The sequence below is a fragment of the Eutrema salsugineum genome, unplaced genomic scaffold (genome assembly GCF_000478725.1).
Source record: "Eutrema salsugineum unplaced genomic scaffold, Eutsalg1_0 scaffold_2, whole genome shotgun sequence".
Taxonomy (NCBI): domain Eukaryota; kingdom Viridiplantae; phylum Streptophyta; class Magnoliopsida; order Brassicales; family Brassicaceae; genus Eutrema; species Eutrema salsugineum.
Genome location: NW_006256829.1, coordinates 339,688 through 360,875, shown reverse-complemented (window position 1 = coordinate 360,875; position 21,188 = coordinate 339,688). Strand labels below are relative to the sequence as shown.

Below are 21,188 nucleotides of genomic sequence, written 5' to 3'. Positions count from 1 at the left end.
GAGTACTTTTGTCCAGTCTTTGAAGTAAATGCTGGCCAATTTAATTCCTATTTATCTTGAGTATTGAGTATCTCGTTTTTTTATTCTTTTTTTTCTTCCTTATATAATTATTATGCTTACTTTTTTGTGCAACTAATCTTTAGTTATTTTGGACTGTTCTTTGTTTTTTTTACATAGCTATTTTGGACTATTCTTTTTTCCAAAACAAAGCATTTAATTTGTCTCAATAATATGCGCGGGTTTGTTTAGCCTCATTTTGTACACTACTGACTACACGCATTGACATTGTAAATAAGAATAAAATCGTGAAAAAAGTTAAGTTGAGGCTACAGTAATTAGTAGTAAAATAATATTTTTATCAAAATAAATGAGCTAGGAGAGGATTATATAAAAATATAATATTTAAACAGTTTACGTAAGCCTCTCTCGAAATCGTTTATAAACTATCAAAAGTTAAAGAGTTAAATGTACTGAATTGCATAATTGTTAAGCAGATCGGTAGTATAAATAAGACTATGATATACTCCTATTTGCTTACAAGTTCCAAACTCCAAAGTTTAAAGATAAAAACCTTGTGATTCTCGAATCTCGCTATATTAAAAAAAAAAACTCACAATTGCTCGGTAAACCAATAAGTAATAAGAGAGACAAGAGGCTGCCAAAGGAGAAGGTTCTTAGAGTTGAAGTCACTCCATTCTTCTTTTTGTCCTTAAAAGGGAAGGTTGCACTAATGGTAGGATATTTAGTTGAAGATTCAACGTATTAATAAGGTTCGAGATTTTTTATACTGTAATTCTAATTATCATATGCTTCGCTTTAAATAGATAGAGAACTCTCCTGTATATACCGAAAATTAGTACAGAATTCGGTTTCGAAATTTTTGATTATCAAGAAGTAAACAAATAAAATCGAGTGACGTATAAAATCGGAAAAAAAAAAAAAATCGAGTGACGTAATCTGATGTTTGGGAGACAGGTACTTGCCTTGTAAAGGGTGCATTTTGTCATTCAAACGGACAAGCCACGAGCAATTTGTTATGGGCATGTTATTTTAATTCTTCTTAATTTGAACCTTTCTTTTCTTCGCACTTTGAAATAAAGAAACTCGGTAACATAACCAATGGTTGTCCACTAATTAACTCATTTGTTAGAGATATAAGACCTTTTTTAGATTCCATCTTTTTGTTTGCCAACAATTCTACCTTTATCATCTCAAACCCCACATTTCTATTTCCTACTCCACTATCCTAAAAACATATTTCCCTCTTATTCATTGTCACCATGTCATCACTTATTTGATTTTAATGCTAAAATGATGTAAACGTAAGTATTAATTGATAATATGTGGATTGTAAATTTATGTGACTTCATTATTATTTTATACGATTTGGCTTTTGTTAAGTTCTATATCGTTACCCGATCAATTGGATATTAGATTATCGTGAAGATAAATTATAAAATAGAATGAGTGGGGCTAAATGTCACAATCTAGAACATGGGGGCTACGGAAGAGAGGAGATTAAAGTAGTGGGTATAAGAACAAAGAGCTAGCTAGCATTAATTGAGTTTCCCTTACTCAGCAACCACTGAGTGAGAGAGAGAGAGCGAATCAAGGTTCCTCCTCGTAGAAGATGACTTTAAATCTATTCTATTAAAACATAACCATATTTAGTGCTTGCATCCAAACATTTTTAAAATTTTTTTATAATATTTTATTTTATTTTTATATTTAATTTCTGAAAATTAGTTATTAATTTAGATATTTTTAAATTTCCTAAAATCTAGATCATCTTTAATTTAAATTTCAAATTATTAGAAATTTAATTAAATTTAGTTACAAAAATTTATATTCAATTTAATTTAAATTCAAAAAATGCAAAAAATTATAATTAAATTTTATTACGAAAATTTAGATAATAATTTTAATACTTTAAAATTTCTTAAATACAGGAGAGATTTAGTTTAAAATTTTAAATTTTAATGATATTTTTATAAAAATGTATAGTAAATAAATATTTTATCGTATTTTATCATAATCAATTAGTCTAAAATATCAAATATTTGAGATTAATAAATATTAATATTATACAATAATATGATCGAGCTGATTAAAGTTATATATATATATATATATATATTTAAGGTCCATAAGTTAATTTATTAAAACATATAAGATATTAAAATGATTTGAAATAATTAAACTAACACTTTTTTTTAATAGCACAAATAATAAATAAATATTTTATTATATTTTCCATAATCAATTGGTCCAAATATATTTATAGGGTTCTACAATTATAATTATAGTCTTATACGGGTTAGTTTGTCAAAACATGTAAGATATTAAAAATGATTTAAGAAAACTAAACGGATGGATTAGCAAATTCATAGATATATAATTTTTTATGTGTAAATCTAAATTCACATAATATCAAAGTTTATAATTAACATTAGATCAATGTATATTTAACTAACGCATACTTTTATTCTACTAATATACAAATTTACTGTTTAAAATTAATATATGATAACAATTTTTTGATTTAAAAAAATAAATAACAAAAATAAATCATATCTAAACAAAAAAAGATAAATGCAACTTATATTAGAAATAAAAAATAAAATATTTTCGTGCAGACAGGTTAAAATCTAGCTCTATCTAATTTGCGTCTGTTTTTCCTTTCTTCACCAAAATCCACACACAATCACACATACACTTGACACTAATATATATATATATATATTTTTAAGAAAAAAATATCTAAATTTACCTCTCTTGAAAACTGGAATTTATTCACGAATCCTAGAAATTCCATTCAGAAGGAGAAGGAGAAGAAGAACAAGAAAAAGAAAAAAAAGAGCTTCTTTCTCAAGCTCCATCCCAATTTCAGCTATGGTGGTTTTCAAAACCCTAGCTTTTCTATTCGTTTTATGCTTCAAGATTTACGAAACCATGGCTGCTGCAGATGGAAATTCCTCGATTTCGTTTAGTGGGTTTGTGAAATCTCCAGGCTTTGACAAGAATGTTGGTCTGTTTGGAGACTCGAAGCTCGTTAATGGTGGTTCATCGATTCAATTGACTGGCTCAGTGAGCCGAAGCCAAGGGCGAGTCATTTACATTAAACCCATCAAACTATTCCAAGGTAAAGAGAGGAACTTTTCGGGATCATTCTCGACTAATTTCTCGTTTTCGATGTCCTCCAAAGAGATTGGTAGTGTCCTGGCTTTTGTAATGGTTCCAAGTGCTTTGGATCTTAGGTTGTTTGGTAGAAAGGATAACACTTCCTCTGGTCTAGGGTTCTTATTGCAACACGAGATTGTTGCTGTTGAGTTTGGTATATCCAAGAGAGGAAAACGTGTAGGGATATTAGTTGGTAGACCCGAATCTGCTAAAATCAGAAACTTATCATCGTTTGGTGGCCATTTCAATGGAGAGACGAAATGGAATTGTTGGATTGATTACGAGGCGAGCTCAAAGAGAATAGAGGTTCGTTTGACTCCATCTGCTGCCTCCAAGCCGACCGATCCATTCGTCTCTTACGCAGTAGACTTGGCTAAGCTATGGAAAGATGGGAAATTCATGGTGGGTTTAATCTCCGCAAATGGAAACTCTTCCAAGCCACATTATCTCCATTCATGGAGCTTTAAACTGAGACATCCCTCGATGAGGATCCACTCGCAGCCGCTTGATCCAAACGCAGTTTCCGAGACTGTGAAAGAGGAGGAGAAGACGGTGGAAGTTAAAGGGAAAAGCAAATGTATTTGGAGAATGCTTGGTGCATTGGTTTTGGGTGCGGTTTGTGGAACTTTAGGAGCGATGTTAGCGTTGTACCTTTGGACAGTATGCGGTAATAGGCGGTCAATGGCAGTGGTTCCTGAGGAATGTGCTAATGAGAAATCGGATATGGTTGTGATAAAAGCAGATGTTGTTGATGACGAAGGCAAGAAGTAGTTTGGTGTTTTTAGAATGTTGTATTTGTCTGTGTGTTTGTAATGTAAATTCTTGTGTTGTCCTTCTTCTTCTTCTGTTTGTTTTTTTTGTTAGTTGCAGGTTTGGTGAGATGAGTTTTCACATGTAGAATCTTACAATATGTATTAATTAAGATCTTGAAATCTTGATCAATTCAATGCAATTGTCTTTTTTCTTCTTTTCCCATTTCATTTGAGGACAAGAGAAGACGTGAGTGTATTGAATTAAGAGTTTGTCCAAAATAAGAAAGCAATGGGCTTCTCGTGAATTCTACAAAATGCATTTATAATCAGTTGCCACTTTCAGACATCTTTCTCTGTCTTTTCTATGTCTTGACTGAGAAGAAAGTGAGAGGAGAGTAACAATGGAATGTGTATTGTCTAAATGGTCCCCTTCCTCAATTTGTAGATTTTATGGTTTAAACAGAGTTCGAATTTAACTTTTAAAGTCTTGCTTGAAAACCAATCAGTGAGTTAAAACTTAAAACTTAAAACAGTTAAAACCTCTCGGTGCTCAATGTATATATTTCAGTAAGGAGAGGGGTCTGCTAAAAGAAACAAAGTCTTGGGAAGAAATTCAGCAGACTAGAAACTTCAATGCTTTTTTTGGTCAGTAGAACTTACACTTTTATAACCCGGTTAGTGAGAACTTAAATATTTGTAGTTTCAGTCCAAATTTCAGTTCAGTTTTGGTTCAGATTATTTGGTTTTATGATGTACCGTTTTAGTTTCGGAGTCAGATTGAACTTTTTAAAAAAATATATATATATATATACTGTTTTTCATAGATTAAGCCTTTAGTAAGATACTGTATATAATTTCTTTCGCGGTTTTTGGATCGTTCCGGTTGATCTCTCTAGATTGACATCTTTATTTGTATGAGTAATGATTCGTATTTCGTATCTGAGTCCACAATTTTTTTCTGTATTTCTCTAATTTCCTAGTATAATTAGAATATCTTTTCAATGAACCCTAATTACATAAATAAATAAATAAATAAAGCCCAAAAATTATGTGATTTCCTCGTGTGTGTATGTGCGCGCGTTAATAAGTCACCAATTTGAACCCCTCTAATTCTGGTTATCTCAGAGATTGCGCTCGTAAACTTGGTCTTTCAAACCGGTTCAGCCCTGTTTGTTCCTCAGACGTGTCACACAGGCAACCTGGAAGAGGGTTTGCATAAAAGTTCTCCTCCAACTTTGGACTCATGCCTGCCTTTCCTGGCCGTCTCGGATAAGGAGCTCCTAATCTTTTCCTATGTATTCTCTTAACCTCCGAAGAAAAATCTTCCCAGGATATAAGTCCCGCATCGAGCCGATCAATCAATTTCACGAATCTTAGCCTGAAAACACCCATAAAATGTCAGTCTTTTAAGCACAATAATCGGTCAAAGAAAAAGTTTTTTTTTTTCATCACGCAAGAAACAAAACCATACCTATCGGGATTAATCGTTTTTCTAAACCCTTCGAATCTCCGGTGACCCTGAACCGCTTTAGCCATGTTTCCATCGTAAGTATAAGCGAAAACATCGCTTTCGAGTGCTAAATTGTAATCAAGAGCAGCTAATCTGTTCTGGTAAGGTTTAATAGTGGAAAGCTCTTCCTCGGTGGCCAATGTAGAGTGAAAGAAAACATTTGGGAACTCTTCTTGGAACGCAGTCATGCTGTTCTGACCATAGATCTTTCCTGCAACAATGTAGATCTTCGTTGTCGAAGGAAACCCCATTGCCTTGAGGAACACGGCAGCTTCACGCGGTGTCATAGGGCAATTACCTTGAAGGCGTCGTTCTGTACCATTGATAACTTTCTCTTTCCAGTGTGGAATACTATACCTCATCTTCTCAAGATCAATTGATTCCTCCTTGGTTAAACTGTGGTTGCATCCGGTAAACGCCAACATATCTTTCTCGTACCTATAAGAAACATTTCGGATTAATCGATGATTCTCAGAAAACATTCATCAGAGAGAGAGAGAGAAGGGGAGTAACATTCATAGCGTGTACCGCAAGTGAAGAGCAAGGTAGGGTTCGTTGTTTTCTCTAAGTCTTGAAGAGAGAATTTTGCTTAGATTCTCTATATTTTCAGAGTATCGAAGAGCTTCATAGTTTGCGCGACATCTAAGCCGTTGGATCGAAGGAGGCGGGCTGTTATTCGCTAGACGGGAATCAGTGTGATTGAATACAATCACCTTATGCTTCTTCAGTAACTTTGAGATTGAGTTTCTGTAGTAACTCGCCTGCGCGCAATTAATCAAAGCCACCGCAGAGTTAGTTTAAAACCGCTAAATAACAGAAAGAGAAAATGGACAAATTATAGAAGCATATGAAAATTTTGATTTTGAGAGTTACCTTAGACCAGGAAACAGGATTCTTTTCAAGAGGCTTAATGGAAGCGTATTCCTGCGGTAAATACTCGACAATATCGACATCTTCTGCTAGTACTTTGATGAAGTGTCTCCAGTCAAAAATGTCCTTAAACGTGCTGGAAAAATAATGATTACAGAGCTTATTATTAGATAGATGGTTATATTTATGATGATGATTCTGTTGGAATTGGTGGTGATGGTTACCTTGGATCACTCCAGAAAGATGAATGATCAAGAAACGGAAGAACAAGAGTAGCGTTCATGATTTTGGAGATTGCGACCATATCGCATATCTGTGAAGAAACAAATGAAGTGAGGAACTGAGAACAAAATCTTCGCCAGAAAACTCAAAGAAGAAGATGAAGAGGAGACTTACACCAGTTCGCATCTGATTCAAACCACCGTTGGAGTGAACAAGAAGGTAACCATTGGTTTGCTTAATTGGTCCTAAACCATAAATCGAATCCAAAACCGGTTATTAGGTCTGAAACTTCTCGGTTTTTTCAATCGGTTAAACCCGAAAATGAGGAAGCTTACTTTGGTTCTTAGGGCGAGCTACGCATTTCTGATAGTTGCCAGTGTCCGGTTGGTTCCAAATCTCTGGGATCTGGTATACAAAAAAAAAAAAAAGAATCATGTAACAAAGCGAAAATTAGTTCACAGAACGAAACGACAGCGTTATTGGCTAATGAACAAGCCCAACGGGCCAACGCAACAATGAATGTTCCAAAGCTGTTGTGATGTGTGATTAGTTAAGAGTATATATATATTGGATTAATCAATTAATTGAAGTCAACCGCTGGAAAATTCAAAGACGAATGGAACAGACCCACGACGATGACTATCCTCTATTTGGGAAAAAAATCAATTAAATATTCAGTAAAGAACTTTACCGAATTTCCATTTTCGAGAACTAATCCTCTAAATACGAAAATATGGAATTTAAAATATGAAATTGTTTAATTAGATTCAGCTCAGAATTTTTGTCGCAATGAATGAACAAAACAGAACAGAATCAGAACCAAATACTCCGTCTTATGTTTTTTTTTTTGTTTGTCTCAGAAAAAAAAAAGGATTTTAAGAACATGAAAAGCAGAACGCGGAAACAGATAATTATCTTCTGAAAAAATTAGAACTTTTGACTCTTAAAAAAAAAAAAAAAAATTCTTATTCATGGGAAATATGAGATATTGAGCTTACCGGTTTTGTGTGGGGAAGGAGGACTTGAACGGAATTGGGAGAAGATTCTTCTTCTTCAATGATCTTCTCAATGTTACTTCTGGGATGAATCGAAACGACGAACTCGTGTTTCTCCTCGTGTCTCCGGCGTTCGACACCACCGGCGCCGGAGAGAGCGACGATGAGGAAGAAAGTGACGACGAGGATCCCCAATAAAGTAAGAATCAAACGGCCAAGGTTCGTGGCGGATTTCATGTTCCGAGCGATCCCAGCCGTCCATTGAGATTTGTTCTCCGCCATGAGCATCCACACGAGCCTGATTTTGCGCAGAGAGAGAAACCCGACGAGGTAATTGTGGTTTTGGTGGTGGGCCTCACTCGCTGATGATATTCCTCCGCCGCAGAGGCTGCACCCCGCCGCTTCTTCGTCGTCGGGGACGTAAACGACTGCGTTTCCTCCTCCCGTGCTGACGTGGCAATGATGATCTTCCTGAGAATCAGCCACGCGCCGTCTTGTCGTTGTTGTTGGCGCCGCCGGTAATTGGCTGCTGCTCGACGGATTCACCGGCACACCGACTGACATGTGGCCGGAAACAGGGGATTTTAGAAACTTTCCGGGCAAATTTTTTAAATGAATGGAAAAGTCTCTCGGGAAACAAAGAAAATAATCGATCGGAGGAGAGATTTAGGAGTCAATGGTTCTCCATTCAAACGTATTTCTTCTTCTTCTTCTTTTTATATCTGCGCGATCTCAGGCGGAGCAGACAAACAATCTCTCTCTACTTCTATTTTCCTCTCTCTCTTCCTTCTCAAATATATATACAGTATGTGTGATTGTGTGTATAAGAATATGGTGGGGGCTATATATATAACTGTATGTATTTGCGCTTTGTTTAGGAAAAAGAAAGTTAAAAAGTCGTTTATGTTGTCGAAAATAAAACTCGTTTTGTTTCTGTACTTCTTGTTATTTAAGACTTTTCTTTATTTCACATGTAAAATGGTCGTTATTAATCATGAGTGAACCCTACAAAACTTCCTTCTAAGAAATAATCAGAATTTCTAATCTAGAAATTGAAATAATTTTCTGATTATGAACTTAATTTTTATTTTACAACTTGAGAAATATTTAAGTCTCGAAAGTATTCAATCATAGTTTATAAATATCCTCTTATTTGATTTTTGATTCTTTTTAAAAAAAAAATCTTGAGATATACTCTATATATTTTTAATCGGGAAAATCTCAAATCAAAATATCAATTTCATCAATTTTATATTGGTTTATATTCATTGCATTTGCCTAACTAGTAACTACCAGCCACGTAGAATTTAGAACCAATAGATTTTCATATTTTATTATTTGTTTGTTAGTATTAAGTTCGGCGTCGTATATACTGTTTTATATTTCGTGATATTATTGAAAGCAAGGTAATAGATATGCCTAAGTCAATTGTTTGCACGTCGTCGAAAAATAAGCATAGTTAATTTGAGAAAAAAATTATCTCTAAATTTAATGTTAAACTTTTGTCAACTGTTTGCCAAAAAAAAAAAAAAACTTTTTGTCAACTAACAATCAGTTTTCATTTAAACTGAAATCTCCACAATTATTAAATATCTGCATCTTGTTTTTTGGACTAGTTGAGTAAACCGTAACTAGATATTAACCTATTATTTTTTTGTACATAAAAGAAAATTTCGAAAGTTGTCGTAATCGTGTTTAACCATTTACTTTGTAAAACTAGCAACACTATACGCGTAGTCTACGTTCTGTAATAAGAAAAAGAGTAAAGGATTCGAGAACTACAGCTCTCACAATCGTTCCAAATTAAGTACGGATTTTAATGCGTCATATTGGATATTTTTTTTGTCAACTTTCTTTATCTAGATTTAATTTATGTAGAGACTGGCCAATTCCATTAATGACACTATACACTATACACTAATAGGGATAGCAAGTGTGCATATAATGCAGCCAATTTTCCTTATTTTCTTAATGTTAAAAGCTTCAAATCCTAAAAACGAAATTTAAAATAAACTCAGAAATTAATAAATTTTGTTACTCTACTCAACAATTAGTTAACCTGTCACACATTTATCTTATCCTTTGTAAGAACAAAGTAGAAAAATGAAATCACTGCACGCTTGAGATTACGTGTAGCTAATAATTTAATAGTTAGGGTTTCAGAATCGTATACAAAAACATACGTTTCCATATACTTGTGAAGAGGTACAGAAATTACTGTTAATCGTATTAATATACCCGTAAGGAAACCATTTCTCTTTTTGACAACTAAAAAAGCCAAATTAATCGATTATAATGGTACAAAAATGCAGAAGATATGGTAAAAGGTGGTTTCAGAATATAAAATTACAAAAGAGTATGGTAAATTACATGTGAAACTATTATAATAACAATGATGGCGTTTATGTAAGTTTTTTATGTAGTTTTAAGAGTGAAAAGGCATTTATGATAATTCGAACGTTCCTCGATTTCCCAAATTATTTTGTCCTCTTCCCACGTCCTTTTCTTGTTTTCTTTAAATCTCTCGATTAATATGATACCCATACCGAATAAAATACAAGTAATACTTTAGAAAAACTAAATGCAATTAACATATGATTACTTCCGTTTTTAGAAGATATTTTTCTTAACATGGTAATGTATGCTCAATCCATGTTTTATTTTGAATTTTTGATGTTTGAAGATTTATAAAATGAGGGTGAGTTTTTTCTTGTGTTCTATTTTTTTTTTTTGGTTTTAAGTGAGATTGAGTTTAAAACCCACACTTGGATAAGCAAGAGTCGATTTGTTGACATTAATCAAATCGAAGCTAAATATTTTAACTTAAAAATCATTTGTTTGGGCAATTTTAATATCATTTTCACTTCAAAGTTGATTTTTGTTGTTTACTTCGTATAATTGACATTCTGTTTTTTTTTTTTTCTCTACCCAACTATTACAATCACATTTGGATTATCATAAGTGTGTTCCGAAGATTACCATTGACCGACTCGTTATGATTGATTTGGGAAAAGATAACTCTCCTTACTCGAGCTACTTTTGCGAGATTATCCGCCCGAACATTTAGAATCCTCGGAATATAGGACAAGCTGAACTCTGAAAAACTCTTTCGCATAATACAGAAGAATCCAACTCTGATGTAATTGACATTCTTTTTTGAAGTTGGACATATTTTTTTGGGTCACACTCACTGATTTTTCAAAATTTAGTTTCACAATCTAAGTTTTTTTTTTGTCGACTCACGATCTAATAAGCTTTGTTTTTTTTTTAACCAAGAGAAAATAAGCGACGTGGTAGTTAATTTGATTCGATAACACATAGACACGTCTGAGACTTTGGGTTTAACTCTTTATTTAATATACTCTAATCCACTTAGTTTAGCAACCGTTAGAGTCTATCAATGTTAATTAACACAATTGTTATTATTAATCCTCTCAAGGTTGGTTTTAATTACAGATTTTTTGTTTAATTCTGAGCTCGAATCATTATTGTTCCATTGACTATGTCATGTTTACTTTTCTTAGAATTGTGATATTGAGATGGAACTAATATATAATAATATGCGAGGTATATATATGTAACTATCTAAAACCGATTATAAATGTATTATTAATCCAGGGTTGGATACTTGGATCCAATTATAAACTGCTGAGTTTCAAACCGATAATTTATGTTTGTAATCGATCACAAATAGTGTAAAAAAATCTGATCAATGATATAGAAAGATGATGAGTCAAATATTCATAATTTATTATTGTAAAATAAATTGCGTAATTTTGTTTAATCTTTATATTTAAACTTAGTATTTTATTTATAAACAAATACATTTTGAACTTGAAGACTAAAGCTATAATAGTAAATTTTAATAGAGAGAATATTTTTTTAAAAAAGATAGAATATCAAACTCATTGATTTGATGGCCGACCATAAGCTTCATAATCATAGGAGTCCTTAATGAAAAATGGATTCAGAACATCTAAACAGTCGACACATAAAACACAGTTGATATTTAACAGAGTTTGATATGAAAACTTCCGGTTATACAATTATCATCTAATGTCACAGAGATCTTTACGTGTATTCTCAATATTCTAGACAGACAATTTGATGCAAATAACTTCTAGAGCTAATAGAAAAACGTTATATGTACGTATAAGAAACTAAGAAGCTAATTTAAGACAATTTTACTGCCGTGGAAAACTATAATAATATATCCATCAACCGGTAATGTAGCATTATATGATGGACTTTTGAAAATTAGTATCCAATCAGCCAAATTACGAATTATTAATAGTGAAAGAATCCACATTCTAACATCATGTTTTTGTCTAGACCATATTACACTACGAACCGCAATTTGCCACGTTCACTCAACCAACTCTCTTAATCTTATTTCATAAACCATTTTCCAACGGAATGTTTTTTTTTTAAACTTCCAATGATAACAAAACGAACCAGACTCTCTAGAACCATTGGACCTTTGGTCGACAGACACGCTTTTAAAAAAATGGACTTGTAGACTCAAAATTGATCCATTCTCCTGCAGAAACAATGAGACCCACACACACAGTGACGCATACACGTGTGAGTTATGTATGCATTTGTCGACTGTATAACTAGGGACTAGGGAGTATATTAATAATATTATATAGTGCGAATGATAGACAGAGGTTGGGGGGCCACGCGACATTTTGGTGGAAGTCTCTCCACTTTATTATATATTTAGGTTATTTTTCTCTTTTGGGAAGTCAATATCTCTCACCTAGAACCTGAAAACTAAGGTTCCTAGTTGGGATGGTTGTTGTTAGCGTTGGCAAATTCTATATACCCCATCATTCCGATTATTATCAATTCGTTTCCAATTTCCTATGTGTATCTATTATCTCTCTCAGACAAGTAAATGTATATATATATATATATATATATATTCTCCATATTACTCATGTTGTATAGGTAGGATCATGAGTTGTATATATCCGAAAAATCTTATCCTATTCAAGAATTTGTTTCAATAGGCTTTAAAATTTATTTGTGAGTATATTTTCATACACAGATAATAATAGGTATAACGTATAATTAGGCGGGCATAATGCGGGTGTATATTCCTATTCTAGATATATGATAGATAAATATCTATAATTTGTTTTAAAAAATAAAACATTTTTTCTCTTTTCTTTCTAATACACACGATATCTCAAAAGTATTTTAAATCTAATATTTTTTCCAGTGAAAATAAATGTGCAAGATATATTTATTGGTCAATGGTACGGAGAAAATATTTGTTTGATATACAACTCACGTATGATCATAGAACAAACGCGTACCGTACGGAGTGCTCTAGTCTTCTTATTCTCTTCTCCTCCCCCACCGTCATCACCGACAAGTCGTTTTAGCCGTTCCGCATTTTCTTTTTTATTTTGCAAAAGATGAAATTTATACAGAGAAGGACTAAATATGAATTACAAGAATCTGGGGTTTAATATGAATAAGTTATAAAGTACAGGGACCCATTTTGTATAAAACGTGAGTTGCAAAAATTTGCAGCAGTAAAATCAGCACAAGATTGCAAAGATACTGAATCAGAATTGATCATCAGGAGAGAATCCCCTCTGCAACATCTCATCGTGAAACCGAAACGCCTCGGTTAAGTTATCTTGAGAAACAAATCCATTGATCAGAGAAGTATACGTTGACCTATCAGGCTCTAGACCTCTCTCGATCATCTTCCTCAATACGACCTCAGCTTCTTTCATCCGATTCTGTCTACAAAACCCATGTAAGATCGAGTTGTATGTAAAGACATCAGCCACTAATCCTCCTTGCTTCTCCTCCATCTTCCTTACCACACCAAAAGCTTTGCTCATGTTTTCTTCTTTAACGAAACCATATATCAATGTGTTGTAACTGATGATATCCGGCACAAAACCTTCCGAGATCATCTTGTCCAAAAAGCTTTCTCCATCCGAGGCATTACCAGAGCGGCAATATCCCTTTATCATGGAGTTACAAATCATCACCGTTGGCTTCATACTTTTACTGATCATTTCATCCCAAACTCGAAATGCCTCAGAAAGATGGCCTTTACTGCACAACGCGTTAACCAGAATGCTGTAAGATATTGGAGTGGGATGTATCTCTCTTGACACCATGTCTGCCCATACCTCTTTTGCTGTGTCGATATCGCCTACTTTACCAAACCCATCTAGCAGTGTGTTGTACGTCACAACATCGAGTTTGATTCTCTTTTCCTTCATCTTTTTAAAAAGCTCCATTGCGTTTTGCAGATTTCCGAGCTTACAGTGTCCATCAATAAGTATGGTTAGAGTGTAAGAGTCTGGAAATAATCCCCTCTCCGTCATTTCTTTGAACAGCTTATCCGCTTCCCCCAGCATTTTCCGTTTGCATAAGCCGTGCAAAATGGTATTGTAGGTAACAACATCCATAGCGCAACCCTGCCGAAGCATTTCATTCCTCATATCCATAGCTTCAGAGATCATACCTTTTCTACAATACCCTTGGATCAGAATTGTGTAGATCACATTGTCAGGAATCAGTCCCGCGTCTTTGACACTGTTAAAATACACCAACGCCTTGTCGAGATTTCCACTCCGAGCGAAAAGACTCATTATCGAGCTAAAGCAAACCAAATCCGGAACAACATCCCTAGATCTCATATCACTGAAAATCTTTTCTGTTTCGACCGCATCTCCTTTCTTACAAGCCTCCATCAGCAATGATCTGTAGGTGGTGGAGTCAGGACTCAAGCCGGATTTTAACATCTCAGCGAAAATTTCCTTGGCTCTCTCGTACTTCCCATTCTTGCACAGTCCATTAATCACAGTGTTGTAAGTATAAACACCAGGACTAAACCCTTTGCTCGGCATAGCATTCATCAGCTCAAATGCCTCGTCCATGAGACCTTTACTAGAGTATGCGCTAATCAATGTGTTATATGTTACGTTATCCGGATAAACTCCCTTCTCTTGCACTTCGGACAAAAAGGTTCCGACTTTATCCATTTTATCATCTTTGCACAATGCATTGACCATGATATTGAGAGTGTAAACATTAATGCCGATGCCACTCCGAGAAATCTCCTGATAAACTCCCCAAGCCAATTCTACCCACCCGATCCTCACCAAGCTCCCGATGAGAGCGTTACACGCATCGATAGAAACCACGTAGCCTTTGCTTCGCAGCAACTTAAAAGCCTCGTGTGCTTCTCTTAGTTTTCTAGCCTGCACATAAGTCCTAATCAACAAATCGAAAACCGAATCATTCGAACCACAGTTATTAAACGTTGAGACCAAGGAATTCACAACCTCTTCCCTTGAAACGCCACTTCTCCTAATCATCCTAAGAAGACAACCCTGTGCATCCGATAATCTTCCACACCTCACCAGGATATGGATCATTGCGCTTAAAGACAAAGATGTATGCTTGAAATTCGGGAAATTGGAACCTAATTGATCCACGAACCTCTGACCTAGACTTAAATCATTGCGGAAACGGTACAAAACCTCAACGACGGCTAAAGGGTTTAATCGAATCAGGTGATTTCGCAAAGAGCCCGCATTACAATTACCTTGCTTCAAACTGAAACAGATTTTCTCCACCAAAAACGAATCCGAATCCGAAACCAAACCTGACCCCGAAGAAGACGAGGGTTCCAATTCGGGAGCTAGAGATGATGATGATGATGATGTTGTCAAGGTTTTGAGAGGTTTAAATCGATTGCAAGGGTGCTTCGCGCGGGATATACCGGAAGGTATTAAGCTGTGAGCAACCATTATACAGTGTATTAGGGTAGACAGAGATGAGAGAGACGAAATTCAATCGAGAGAATAAATGAAAAATTGGAAACTCTCTGAAGAGGACGAGAGCAGAGCTCACGCAAACGACGCCGTTATTGCGAGAAGGGGTTTATTAGCATGCGTGACAAATTCTAAAACTTTGTAACCATACGGTTTTTAAATTTTAACATATGATTAATCATATGATTAATCTTATCTACATAAACATACGGTTAACCCCTTGGAATCATTTAAAAACTCTTGAAAAGTCTTCATCTTTAATCACGCTTTTGTGCTAAATGTTTCATGTGCCCATATATGTTTGTGCGAAGCTTTGTCAAAAAATGATTTAATTCCATTGGCTTGTATGGAAATTAGTGTGCTTCTTTTTTTGAATTTACGTAAGAACATACTCGTTCCCTATATGTTATCTTTACTTTTGTCGTCTAAAAAAAAAAAAAATTCTTTACTTGTATTCATGGAAATGCTCAGATTGATTGACTAATTACAGTTCCAATATTTTGGGTTTTATTGAATCAATTAATCAATCAATATTTTGCCGCTTTGAAGACCCACCTATTCTACCGTTACAGGAATTCCAATCCTAGACAACCTGACTACAGTTTGACTACAGATCCTGATCGAACTCTTCTGTATCGAAAAGACAGACTAGTTGCTGTGGATTTGATTGATCCAAAATCTCATGGCAGAGATCAGTCAGAGAATGGTAGTGGGTTTGTGAAGAGAGGAACAATGTTTACAGTTTCAGATGATCTGCTAATGACACCGAAGAGTTCCTTGAGCACATCTATCTGCTTTCTAAAGAAGTTGCAGGTTAAGGCAGATGATCTGGATGTTCAAGTGATCAGAATCCGTAAAGCAGAGGTATCATTTCTTTTCTCTGATACAGATTGATTTTTACTCCCTTTGTTAACAAACTTTGATGGGAACTGGCTTTAAAATCAGGCAATGAGTTTGTTGAGTGCTTCCTTGGGGACATCCTCTGCTTTGAACTCTGCTTTGTGGAACTTGATTGCGAAGAAGCCAAAGGAAGAGACTTGAAGAAGCAGCGATCCACTGAGAATCAAGAGTCTTGCTACTTATTGCTGATTTTGATGTTCTTAGACTTTTCGAAATCCACATTTCCCAACTTTTGCTATAACTTACCTCTTTTTGTGTTCTATGTAGACTTTTAAATTTTCGTTGAACTCAGATTGATGTTTATCAGAAGGATTATGAATTTTATAAACTTGCATTGCTTTGTCAATAGTTTTAAGTCTTCTTTGGTGAGTTACAAATCTCTTGTCTACTCTAAAATTCTTTCATCTGTATGGAAATAGGTTTTCTATTCTGTAAAAACATATACACATCTTTTGTGATTTGATTGCAATGGCCAAAGAAAAGACCGACACAGTGAAATCCAACTTCAAAGAAGCCAAAGGTAGAAACTTGAAGAAACACAAAGGCCAATGAATGTCAATCCTAAGTTGATCGTTGTTTCTTCCGGGATTTTCATTTCCATGCTTGTGACTTGACATTTGGTTTATATACTTTGATAATGTTCAATGTGTCCCCTCAAAAGGGTTTGATTCGACTTCACTAACCATTACCTAATTTTCAGAGCAAACAGTTTATAATAAACGCATTCAATCAGGTTCCTATTACACTTGTTCAAAATTTGTTGTAATGCTGAAGCAAGTGAAGTCTGGTTCAGACTGAAAACCCTCTCTCTTGGCGAGAGGTTTCCTTAGTACTTTAATATACCGCTTCCGCTTCCGCTTCCGCTTCCGTTGGCCCGGCAAAATAAAAATAAAAACAATTGCTCCGCCATTTTCGCCTCCGACGGAATCCTTGAGAAGAACTGAAGCAGAGAGATCTCGAATATTTATCTCCAACTGAAATTCATTATTAGGGTTCATCGGTGTAATGAGCAGATTTTAATCCTCTTGTTGGCGTATTATTTGTTGGGGTCATGTTTCTTAGGGTTTAATTCATGTATTTTCCGTTCCCTTTTGAATTACAGTGACAATGCTTCAAATTCGGCTAAGGAGGGATTCGCCGACGGAGACAGGTAATGGAGCGAGACCTTCTCCGACGGAGACAGTGACGGTAGCTTGTCCCGACCACCTCGTCCTCGCCGATCTTCCTGTCGCGAAAGGGATCGGTTCCGTTACCCCCACCACCGTAATCAAGCCCGTCGGTCGCCGTTCTCGCCGCCAGTTAGGCGAGAGAGTTCACTTCTGCGTCCGTTGCGATTTTCCGATCGCCATCTATGGTCGTCTGGTAAAGTTTGCGTCCCTAATTTATTTTGACTTTAAGCGGCTAGGGTTTCTACTATGTGATTGGAGCTTGTTTTCTTCTTTATTTGCAGATTCCTTGTGATCATGCGTTTTGCCTCGAATGTGCTCGTAGTGATTCCATTTGCTATCTGTAAGGATCTTTATCTATGCTTCAAATTTGGCTACTTTTGTTTTTCTGCAGTGCAGTCTGAACCTTATGAACCAAATTGACTCGACTTGCTTGATGGTATTATTGTCTGAAGATATTCCGGATACTGTAGAATATGTGCTTTAATCAAGAAATGTTGGAGGAGCCATAGTTTAAAGTATGCTTGTGTTTCGTATTTGGGAATTTTAGAGATATGGAAGTTTATCATTAGAAGCTTTTGTAGATTTTTTAGATTGGTTGGTATTCCATTGAGATCCATCTAGAGATCAAACTGAAATCTTATTATCTCTTGTGTCTGTGTGTGTGTGTGTGTGTGTGTGTGTGTTATAATGGACAGATGTGATGAACGGATTCAGAAGATTCAGACAATCAAGATGATGGAAGGAATCTTCATCTGTGCAGCTCCTCATTGTCTCAGGTCTTTCCTGAAGAAACCTGACTTTGAAGCGCATGTCCATCAACTCCACGGCAGCCTATTACAAGCCGATGCAGAGAAAGAAGACGATAACGAGTCAGATGTTCAGAGCACAAAGCAGCAATCTTCAGCTTCGGAATCCACATTGCGAGGTCCCTTAAGATCCCAGCAGCAACAATCCCGTGAACAACAACCGTTGCTACACAGGTCAGCATCTATGTCAAAACCACAGTCTGGATTTGGTCAGGTCCAGAATTACCCTGCAGAGAGCGATAACTCTCGTCCTCCCGGATTCGAGACCGCCAGTCCTAAACCAGGAATCCGGTTCCCAGACTACCCGCCTATGAATCTCATGCAACCGCCCAGCCTGCCCATACCCATGAACCAAAACCCGGGTTTACCACAGCAGTTTGGTTTTCCGTCTGCTTATCCAACAACGGATGGATCGTCTCCACAATTCTATAGCGGTGCACCTTATGAGATGAATAGAGCAGAAGGCAGCGGGACAGAACAAGGCTCACTGCTCGGGCATCCGCCTCCACAAATGATGAATCTGAATTTCCAAGGATCTTATCCTCCTCAGTCGCCTTGGACAGAGCCCAGAAGCTCATGAAAGCATATGCTTGGGAGCCGATAATTTCGCTCGAGCCCGTAAGAATCCGGTTTATGAATACTAAACCGGTTTTATTCAGGTTATTGACGGTGGTGAAGAAAGTAGTTAGTAGTAGACTGGACTTTGTTTCTTGTTCGGATTGTTTCTTTTTTTCTTTTCTTTTTGTGCAATTTCGGAGTTTTTCTATTCTTCTTTTCAACCTCAAGAGTAAAAGAAAGCTTTTGCCATTTTGTAGAAACAGCCATCCTAGTAGTTTGTTTTTCCACCCACGATATAGAAAATCATTATTATACCTAGAATGTAAAATGTTCAATCATCTGCACGTGTCATATCCCAAATGTATATGTGTAAAAAATCTAGATGAGGTAAAAGAAAAAGGTAACAAAAGTTCCTGATAATAGTAAAAGCCAAGAAAACTGTCATCTTTGTGTCTTTTTCTCACATAAGACATAACAACAGTTCTCACAGACTCTTGTTTGGGATTCTTTCACTCGACATGTGTATTCACTGTTCAGCAACACTGTAAATTTCAACCAGCATTTATTACAGGTTTATGTATATATTTAATGTATTGCATTTAGTTATAATGGTTATAGTCTACTTTGGTATTCTGAATTAATTTTCAAAATAATGTTTGCAGTTCTTACCCTATTCTAATCGGCAACTGGAGAGTGTATGGCTATGGGAAATTTTGTTTCAAATGGATTCTCCAATTATGAACCATAATGATACATAGCAATATTTGCAAGACACCATTATTTCTCATTATGAGACTTGGAGAAAACTGAGATCCAAAGAAACTTTTTCCCATGTTTTATTAATTATTGCGATCCCCATATAAATTTCAAAATGTAAAAAGCTAATCATTATCGTGATTTCCATGATTAATCACAAATCATTATGACCGCCCAAATACTCTAATATAACGTTAAACTACTGTAAGAAGAAAATAATGTTATACTTATCATGTACAATCTCTAATCTCTATTATGTATGTCTGTAAATATCGAGATATAGTTTCATTGTAACTTATTTCACAATGTATTTTTTGGGTCTTCTTTAAGTTCAATGTAACTGTACAGTTTTTATATATATCCTTTCCCATTAAAGTTCCCTTTTGTTACACAAACAGTATGAAATTTTTGTTTTGTTTGGCATGCATATAGATACAGTATTTATTCCATCACACACGACGAAACTTGAAAGAGTCTTGTGTCCATAATATTCATTTATTGACTTACATACACAAAACTAATTAAACACACGATATAAACGTAAACTTCTTTAGTTTTCTAAAGTTTTCTGTTATTAGCGGAAAGATTCGATATCTATATAGAGAGTTTTTTTTTTCCATTTGAGAAAATAACATTTCTTGGAAAAATTGTGAAAATAGAGAAACGAACAAAATGACACAAACTTTTAAACGGAGAGTGGAGGAAAAAAAGAGTAAAAAAACAATAATAAATTAAATAAAGAAAAAGAGAAGAGAAAGACAAAACAACAAACAAGATTGATGGCGTGGAGTTGCTTTGCCCGCTTTTTTCTGCTTTTTCTTGGCTCTTTAGGTTGGAATCTTTGATAATCTAATGCATATCTTTACTTATTATTTGAATATAATAAATTTGATAGTTTACTATTCTTTTATAAACCAGCTAGATATATGATATATTTCTATAACCTTATATTATTTGTAGCGAAACCAAAAATGTTAAACGGATGAAACAATCGTACTTTGGTAATATAAAACAAATAGACGATACCAAAAATAAAAGAAATAAAAGTCGAAATACAATACTTGAATCTGAAATTCGTATATATACATTCTTTAGCTTAGCCGACATACAAAAACTAATAGAAACTCATTTATCAGGGAAAAACATTCATCATACTCACTAATATCTAGCGCATGTGTGTTTCGGAGTCTGGACAAGCCTAAAAATCCACTTTTGCCGCATCACTCAACATAAGACAATATCGTAGAAGGGTCAATATGATATTTATTTCTTTCAACTGTAAACTACAGTTAATTGCAAGTACTTGCTGCAAAATGAATAATATCGTCCCAACGACTGCATGCATATAAACTATTCATGATCCATGGCTCCATGCCATGGTGTTTATACAGTACCAACCTAACAAAGTTAAGCCTAGCTCAAAAAAAAAGAAGTTAATTTCGCACCAACACAATGAATTCACGGCCTATATAGATTAACTAATAAATACACCTCTATCTAAATCGTTGTGATCACAGAATGTAATAAAAGGACTTCGATAAACTATTGCATGTTTTGCAGTGACCATTTAGTCTTCGTCTCGCTTTATTTATTTTGTCCATCTGCCAGTTATGCGTTAAGTTTTTTTTTTTTTTTTTTGAAACCTGTTATGCGTTA

At 35.0% G+C, this 21,188-nt stretch overlaps 4 protein-coding genes across 4 annotated transcripts; 2 read left to right on the top strand and 2 right to left on the bottom strand.

The window, feature by feature from the left end:
* Window positions 1-2,744: 2,744 nt before the first annotated feature.
* Window positions 2,745-4,146, top strand: LOC18019476 (L-type lectin-domain containing receptor kinase IV.2). The gene has a single exon (XM_006398591.2). It carries the CDS (start codon window positions 2,893-2,895, stop codon window positions 3,949-3,951), a length of 1,059 nt encoding a protein of 352 aa, XP_006398654.1. The 5' UTR covers window positions 2,745-2,892; the 3' UTR covers window positions 3,952-4,146.
* Window positions 4,147-4,853: 707 nt separating this feature from the next.
* Window positions 4,854-8,309, bottom strand: LOC18019475 (protein FRIABLE 1). Its single transcript, XM_006398590.2, has 8 exons — window positions 7,533-8,309; window positions 6,870-6,939; window positions 6,709-6,779; window positions 6,537-6,625; window positions 6,316-6,448; window positions 5,971-6,203; window positions 5,404-5,880; window positions 4,854-5,310 (listed from the first exon to the last, which is right to left on the bottom strand). The coding sequence occupies exons 1-8, from the start codon at window positions 8,091-8,093 to the stop codon at window positions 5,049-5,051; spliced, it is 1,896 nt and encodes a 631-aa protein (XP_006398653.1). The 5' UTR covers window positions 8,094-8,309; the 3' UTR covers window positions 4,854-5,048.
* A 4,626-nt stretch (window positions 8,310-12,935) lies between these two features.
* Window positions 12,936-15,383, bottom strand: LOC18019474 (pentatricopeptide repeat-containing protein At5g01110). Its single transcript, XM_006398589.2, has one exon. It carries the CDS (start codon window positions 15,317-15,319, stop codon window positions 13,109-13,111), a length of 2,211 nt encoding a protein of 736 aa, XP_006398652.1. The 5' UTR covers window positions 15,320-15,383; the 3' UTR covers window positions 12,936-13,108.
* A 1,723-nt stretch (window positions 15,384-17,106) lies between these two features.
* LOC18019472 (E3 ubiquitin-protein ligase ZNF645) lies at window positions 17,107-19,087 on the top strand. Its single transcript, XM_006398586.2, has 4 exons — window positions 17,107-17,245; window positions 17,346-17,605; window positions 17,694-17,752; window positions 18,108-19,087. Exons 2-4 carry the CDS (start codon window positions 17,351-17,353, stop codon window positions 18,796-18,798), a joined length of 1,005 nt encoding a protein of 334 aa, XP_006398649.1. The 5' UTR covers window positions 17,107-17,245; window positions 17,346-17,350; the 3' UTR covers window positions 18,799-19,087.
* Window positions 19,088-21,188: the final 2,101 nt, after the last annotated feature.

Coding starts and splice junctions, on each gene's coding strand:
- LOC18019476 (XM_006398591.2), top strand. CDS start 2,893: ATGGTGGTTTTCAAAACCCTAGCTTTTCTATTCGTTTTATGCTTCAAG.
- LOC18019475 (XM_006398590.2), bottom strand. CDS start 8,093: ATGTCAGTCGGTGTGCCGGTGAATCCGTCGAGCAGCAGCCAATTACCG. Junction 6,449..6,536: donor TCTTTCTGGAGTGATCCAAG/GTAACCATCACC, acceptor TTATTTTTCCAG/CACGTTTAAGGACATTTTTG. Junction 5,881..5,970: donor TACCTTGCTCTTCACTTGCG/GTACACGCTATG, acceptor TGTTTCTTATAG/GTACGAGAAAGATATGTTGG.
- LOC18019474 (XM_006398589.2), bottom strand. CDS start 15,319: ATGGTTGCTCACAGCTTAATACCTTCCGGTATATCCCGCGCGAAGCAC.
- LOC18019472 (XM_006398586.2), top strand. CDS start 17,351: ATGCTTCAAATTCGGCTAAGGAGGGATTCGCCGACGGAGACAGGTAAT. Junction 17,606..17,693: donor TCGCCATCTATGGTCGTCTG/GTAAAGTTTGCG, acceptor CTTTATTTGCAG/ATTCCTTGTGATCATGCGTT. Junction 17,753..18,107: donor AGTGATTCCATTTGCTATCT/GTAAGGATCTTT, acceptor TATAATGGACAG/ATGTGATGAACGGATTCAGA.